The sequence below is a fragment of the Quercus lobata genome, chromosome 7, assembly GCF_001633185.2.
Source record: "Quercus lobata isolate SW786 chromosome 7, ValleyOak3.0 Primary Assembly, whole genome shotgun sequence".
Taxonomy (NCBI): Eukaryota; Viridiplantae; Streptophyta; class Magnoliopsida; order Fagales; family Fagaceae; genus Quercus; species Quercus lobata.
The window spans coordinates 2,788,599-2,795,999 of NC_044910.1; the positions used below are offsets into that span (position 1 = coordinate 2,788,599).

At 34.8% G+C, this 7,401-nt stretch overlaps 1 protein-coding gene across 1 annotated transcript; it reads right to left on the minus strand.

Annotated features, from left to right (window-relative positions):
* Positions 1-3,748: 3,748 nt before the first annotated feature.
* On the minus strand, positions 3,749-4,888 carry LOC115953265 (zinc finger BED domain-containing protein RICESLEEPER 2-like). Its single transcript, XM_031070858.1, has one exon. It carries the CDS (start codon positions 4,886-4,888, stop codon positions 3,749-3,751), a length of 1,140 nt encoding a protein of 379 aa, XP_030926718.1.
* Positions 4,889-7,401: the final 2,513 nt, after the last annotated feature.

The following is a 7,401-nucleotide window of genomic DNA, read 5'->3' on the forward strand; positions in this document are numbered from 1 at the left end:
GGATCAGTTATCCACGTGAAATTAATAACATAATCGCGTAACTTTCTCTTTTCCCCTTTGTTCCCAACCACAAAAACAAATTTATCCACTTGAAGCTAATAACATTATCGCATGACTATCTCTTCCCCTTTGTGCCCAACCACAAAAACAGAGTGATACGTCATAGACATGGAAAATGGGTGAGCTGCATCAGCTTAATCAAATTGCAAATTAGATCAGGTTAACTTGTATTTTTCACAGGAATTTTTTTTTTAGTAAAGAAAACATGTATTTGCTATTTAAAATGTCACGCAGCAAATTACGTGATGTAAAATGTATTACTTTTATTCTCCACTCATATCAACAATGAGCTTAGCCAAACAAATTATTACTTGTTCAATAATTTTAAAATCACACAAATCCCAACATTACTAACCAAAACAAAATAGCACAAAAGATAACAAATCAAATACACAATTTTCATTTCTACAAGATATTAACATTCCAAAACATAAAACTAATTTGACAAAGAATAAAAGCATATAAGAAATTTATAATCTTGAAAACTAATTTTATAATCTATTATCAATTGTGGTTGGCGCTCTCTTTCAATTTGATAATAAATGTTAAAGTTTGATTGTTTACTTATTTATATATGGTCTTTTTTATGAATATTATGTCAATGTTAAGCAATATACACTCTAAGAAATGTCATAATTTATTTTGAAAAAACGTTTATTTTAGACATGAATTGTTAAAAAATAGACCTAAGCATTCCTAAATTATGCTAATTTCATTAAAACTTTGGTTTTAGTTTTTTCAAACTTATGAATGTTTCTCATACATGTTTATAATTTTAAATATATATTTTTAACTCTCCTTTAATCATATTATCTTAGCATGTACTTTGTTATTTAATATCTAAAAATATTTACTCATTACAGAATGCCTCAACAATTTATCTTTCAATTCATTTACATACAGTTAAGTAAAGATCTCAATTCTTTTCTTAAAGTTAACAACAAAAAATTAAATTAATATTGTCTTTATTTTATTTTATCTACCAAAAAAATAGTTTGAAAAAATAGTTTGGGTCACAGGTTAGGTTGCGAGTCCGGTCGAGTTGACTTGCAAAAAAATCAAATCGGTTACAAATTAACTCATTTTTGCACCAGGTAAAAAAAAGGTTCAGATTGGGTGAAGAAATCCTGACCTGTTTTACTGGATACGTGTAGGTTTTATATGGGGAAGAACTGTTCAAGTTATACTTTTCCAATCGCTTAAATATATATATATATATATATCTCAAATGCTTCTAGCCTTAAGCCTTGTAGACTATACTCCCCGTAGCATGGACAAGTCTCTAAAAATAGTCTTAGTTAGGCCTGTCCACGGGTCGGGTCGGTTCGGGTTTGGGCCTGAACCGAACTCGACCTGTTTGAATCCGGTGGATGAATCTTAGACCCGTATTCGACTGAATAGTCGGGTCGGATCCGGTGCCTCGGGTCACCGGATGGGCGGGTCGGAGTTGTCGGTTAGGCGGATTGGGCCATTAATATGGGCCCAGTTTTTGAACTTCTATGAAATTTTTGTTGGTAAAATTTTATCAGCCCTTTTAGCCCAAATTAAGGAGTTGGCAGTTTTAAAAATTATTTGGGTGTCATAATTTTTGAACTTTCCATATAAAAGAGATTGGGCCTCCGTTTTCCCTAATTTTTTTTTAAAAAATGGGGCTTTCAACTAAACTTAAATTAAGCAACTTCACTTCCAAATATATTGGGCCTTCAGAACAAAAACTTCACCTGGAAAAATAACCTCACCAAAGGTCACAAAATAAGCCAATTTCTACCACCTGTTAAGCATTAAATATCCTGAACAAAATACCCCACAACAACACAAAATAAACCTATTTTTACAACATCCGTTTAGCATCCACACATGGACCACAAAAACTAAACTCATCAATATATATTGTAAAACCTAAACAAAGAGCACAATACAAGTAACACACAAAATCCTATTTTCACCACTTGTGACTTGTTAAACAGCCACATTGACTACCCAAAAATTACCACAACAAATAACCTGGAAAAAATAGCAAAACAATACACAAAATGTGTATTTCCATTCCAACAACCACACAACAAGTGATTAATTATAAGAAGGCAGTAAAATCAATGTTTCCACAAGGCAGTAAATCATAAGGCAGCAACCTTGCTGGCTATACAATGTTCCCAGCAATATAATTAATTACAAATTATAAAATATCACAGGTATTTCAAAAAAAAAAAAGCTTTTCCCAAACATTAAATGACAAATTCTCAAGCTTATAACTAATATAAAAGAAAACCTATATGATTCCTAGGATTTCTTTCCTATAAGCATTGAGACTAGTATTGTTAGAAAAGCAATTTACAAAAAAGCTTCCAAAATGTTCCCAAAAGGTTCTGTCTCCTTTACAAAATAAGTGATTCCACCTACAAAAGACAAAAAAATATTTAACAAATAATACATTACTACCAAATACAAGACCAAATATAAAGGGTAGCAAGCCAGCAATCTTATAACAGTAAGAGGCCAAAGGCAGTAACATACTAAGTCAGTTATCAATCTTCAACACTAATTATGGGTCGTTTGCCTAAGCTAGAACCCAATTTGGAACTGGTCCTTGCTGATGCACTTGATGATGACTGTTGATTTAAAACTAGAAAAGAAAAGGAAATAAATACAACATATTAAATTTTGTTTGAACATGAGACATAGACTATAGGTTCTAGAATTTAAACATATTACCTAAATCATGAAATTCCCCCTCCAATGCCTCAACCTCTTCCCTTGATTGGCAATGAGAAATTGGTACTGTGGCTTGAAGCTAATTTTGTGCACATACAAGGTTTTGAACCATGAGAGGAGAGAGAGAACTTCGAAATGGATCAACAATGCGGCCTCCGGTGCTGAATGCTGACTCAGATGCAACAGTCGAAACTGGTACAGCCAGCACATCCTTATCCACTTTGGACAACATTGAGTACCTACTAGAATTGTCCTTCCACCACCCCAACACCTCAAAATTCACATCCTTTCTACCATCACAATTTTCAGCTAAATACTTGTCAACCTCATTACTACAACCTATAGATTGCTCAGCTTCTAAGAAAAGCTCATATCGAGAGTGAACCATCACATATGGATCACTTGCATCACCTACCGTTGGTGTCCTCTCACCCCCACTTGGTTCTTGCACATTTGGGGAATTAACAGAACAGAAAAAAGTATACAACTTCATCAAAAGAGCTTTCACCTTATCAACCATCACATTCCCCACTTCATTCCCATAAATTTCAGAAAAAGAGAACTTCAAAAACCTCAATTTTTTTCGTGGATCAAGAACAACAGCCACATACAAAAGAGGATTAATTTTATCACCTTCCCCCCAGTACTTCTCAAATTTAATTTGCATGTTTGTGGCTGTGTTTTTCAAGAGGGTGTTTTGGGATTTAACTAAATGAGAAATACTCTCCTGAATAACAAAGATCTCATCAAAAAAGGCATTTGAGGTCACATACAAAGAGCCAGAGAACTTCTTTGTTGCATTGTAAAAAAGCCTTAAGAAAGTCACAAATGCCCTACAATTTTGGAAATCACTTATACAAGGAGATCCCAAACCACCACTATCTTCCTTGCTCCTAAAATATGATGAATAACCATCATCTTCAAAGTCCATCCTAAGGAATACTTTCTCGAATTTTTCAGCAGTTTCTAATATAAGTTAAGTTGAGTTCCACCTAGTAGGTACATCTAGACAAAGAAGACTCTTAGACTCCATACCTAACCTCTCCATAAAATTCCTAAAGGTTTGATTTCTATTGGGCGAGGACTTCACATATCTCACAGCTTCACGCACCCTCGTAACAGATGCATCAATTTCTTTCAAACCCTCCCCAACAATGAGATTCAGGATATGAGCACAACACCTCATGTGCATTAACTCATTTCCTAAAACTATCCCATTCCAATCTTTTGTTACCGTTTGTAAAAATTTAAATGTGGTTAAATTGAAACTAGCATTATCCACTGTCAAAGTGAATATGCCATCAATACCCCACTCACGCAAAGACATCTCAATCTTTCTACCTATAGTCTCCCCTTTATGATCTTCAATTTGACAAAAATTTAAAATTCTCTTATGCAACTTCCAAGCATCATCAATAAAGTGACATGTGAGACACATATAATTCAAATTTTGTTGAGAAGTCCATGTGTCCGTAGTAAGACACACCCTACAACCCTTCAAGGATTTCCTTAGCTTCTCTCTCTCACTATTATAAATTCCAATCACATCTCTAGCCACAGTTTGTCGAGATGGAATATCTTTTAGACGAAGCTTAGGTTGTAAGGTAGTTACATATTTCTTAAACCCATAACCCTCAACACACCTAAAAGGCAACTCATCAATTATTATCATTTCAGCTAGTGCCTTTCTAGAAGCCTCAACAGAAAAAGTTGTTGACACAAGTTTGAACCCTTCATCTCCATCATTTTTGGGTTCAAAAGCTAATGTTTTCTGCCCTTTATCTTCTTTATTAGGGTTCTTAGGACAGATTGTCACATGAGCTAACAAATTACTAGTAGCATAACTCTTACTATTAGCCAGATATGATTTTTTACAATTATTACATACAGCCATAGTGACACCCTCGTCTACCTTTACTTTTTCAAAATGATTCCAAGCTAAAGACTTTTTCCTACCACTACCAGTACCAGTCTTACTCACTACACTAGGTGGAACTAGGGGCAACTCACCATTAGTAGCTTCAGCTTGGGTTGCAGCAGCAGCCTCTTGGGTGGCAGTGGCAGGAGCACCATCCGCTTGTGTATAAACAAAGGGAGCATTAGTGGAGGAATCCATGACCTAAAAAATCAAACATAGAAATTAGAAAACTAACAATTAATAATAATAATCAAACAAACCAAAAAGGAAAATCTTTGATGCTTGAATCCAGATAACAGCATTCTACATAAAACTCTAACAAAAAAAAGAACAAAATCCCAACTTTTAACACAAAACACAAAGGGAAACAAAAAATCATACCTTAAAGAAACTAGGGGTGTTGGAGTTATGAATTTGAAGACTGAAAACCCCACTTGGACAACTTTCAATTCCTGAGTAAAATTAAAATAGGAACATAATTAATCAAACAAATAAACAAAGAACAAAAAACTTGGGAGTTTATTTGATTTTTAACAGTATAAATTTTACTAAATAATAAAAGCTGAAACATTGAACACATCCACAACAGCTTAAGTTACATGCATCAACTCTACGTCTCTAAAAAAAAAAAGAACAAAATCCCAACTTTGAACACAAAAAACAAAGGGAAACAAAAATCATACCTTAAAAAACCATGGGTGTTAATTTCAAGTTTGAAGACTGAAAACCCCACATGTACAACTTTCAATTCCTGAATAAAATTTAAATAGGAACAAAATTAATCAAACAACTAAAGTTACTGAACAAAGAACAAAGAACAAAAGTAAATGGGTAAGGTTTCAACTATTTCTAGTTAGGGTTTCAAATTATAAAACTTAGGGTTTATTTGATTTTAACAGTAGATTTTCATAACATATATAATCAATGAGAGATTGAAAAAAAGAGAGATGAGAAAAGGAGAACACATACCCTAGGTTCAACCCATATGATCGGCGGCAAGGAGAGGAGTGGCTGGTGGTGGTGGCGGCGACGGCGGCGGCGGCTAGGTGTGAAGAACTTGTAGTGAGAAGCTAGGGTTTGGACCTTGGAGTAGAGAGAGGCAAAGTGAGAATTGAGAGTTTGAGAGTGTGGTTTGTTCATTGGTGAGAAGACGAAGATGAAAGCTTTTAAAGAGTGAAGATTGAAGATTGATGAAAATTGAAATGATGAAGATTTGAGATTTCGTATGAAATTGGTGAAGGTAGTGAGAGGAGGGTTTGGATTTGGAGAGAGAGAGGAAAGGAGAGAGAGAGAGAGAGAGAGAGAGAGAGAGAGAGAGAGAGAGAGAGAGAGAGAGAGAGAGAGAGAGAGAACGTTACTTTGAGAGTGAGAGATATGAGATTGCGATTAGAGAGAGAGAGAGAGAGTGAGAGTGAGGTTTGAGCTGAGGCCGTGGATTTGGTGGGAGAGTGATTTGGTGAAGAATGAAGAGAGATTGAGGCCGTTGATGACATGTTGATCACTTGATCTTGATTCGGTGAAGACTGAAGAGTGAGAGAGAGAGTTGGGATATGAGATTAAGATTGAGATATCTAATCAAATATTTCATCTTTAATAGTGACCGTTAGATTTTGATATTAGTTTAATTTTAACCGTTGATTTGTAATTGTTAGGGTTGTAGAGTTTAAGTGATAACTGTGAATTGTGATATGATGTCTCTGACTCTCTGTGTTGTGCTAGGGGGCTGTACTACTGTAGAGTAGACTGAGTAGTATTATAACCATTGATTTTAAACAGCTGTTTCTTAAAAAAAAAAAAAAAAAGATTTAAATGGTTGGATTTGAAATTGGGAAGTTGTGCCCAAAAATGGTTGATCAGCACGTTACCCACTAACCAGCTCATGACATGACTTATATCAGACTAAGTGGACTGTGGAGAATGGTTTATTAGTTTATTTTACCAAATATTCGGTCGGGTCGGGTTATTCGGATTTTTTATTGTGTAACCCGAAACCTGAACCGAATAATCGGTTCCTCTTAAAACAACAACCGTAACCGACCCGTATATGCAGTTGGATTCACCCGTGGACCTTCGGGTCGGGCAGATATGGTTGGGCGGGTCGGGTATCATAGGTCGCTGGACAGCCCTAGTCTCAGTGGATACCCTTTTGTCTGCTGAGTCATTTGATAAATATGATCTTATCATGTCAGAGTTGAGTTGATATAAAGATCTACCATCTCAGCAAAATAAAAATGCTTACCTACTTTTTCTTTCGGCCAGGAACTAGTTCCCACTTTCAAACTATTATATCACAACCGCCATTTATACGTGACTTTGTAATAAAGTATATATATTGGCAATTTAGTTTTTGCATTACTTCAATATATTATATGTAGGTTTATTTTTTATTTTATCTTGGACTCTTTTGGTAAAAGTAGGGCTGTTTATTTTTTATATTCACGTATGTGGTTATGGCATGATAAGAAATTTAATTAACAATCAAGTTACTTTTCCTTGAAGTAGATAATAGGAGGTTCAACGGGTTATTTAGATTTAACCTAAAAACTCTACCCGAATTTTTAGTACATTCTCTTCTAACCTCGATCGTACATTCTCTTCTAACCTAGTCTAGGCGTCCATGAAATCTCCAGTGTAGAGAACCGGTTGTTTAGAGGCACGCCCAATTTACACTAATATTTTTTACTTTTGGTAAAGTAGTTTATTATGAATAG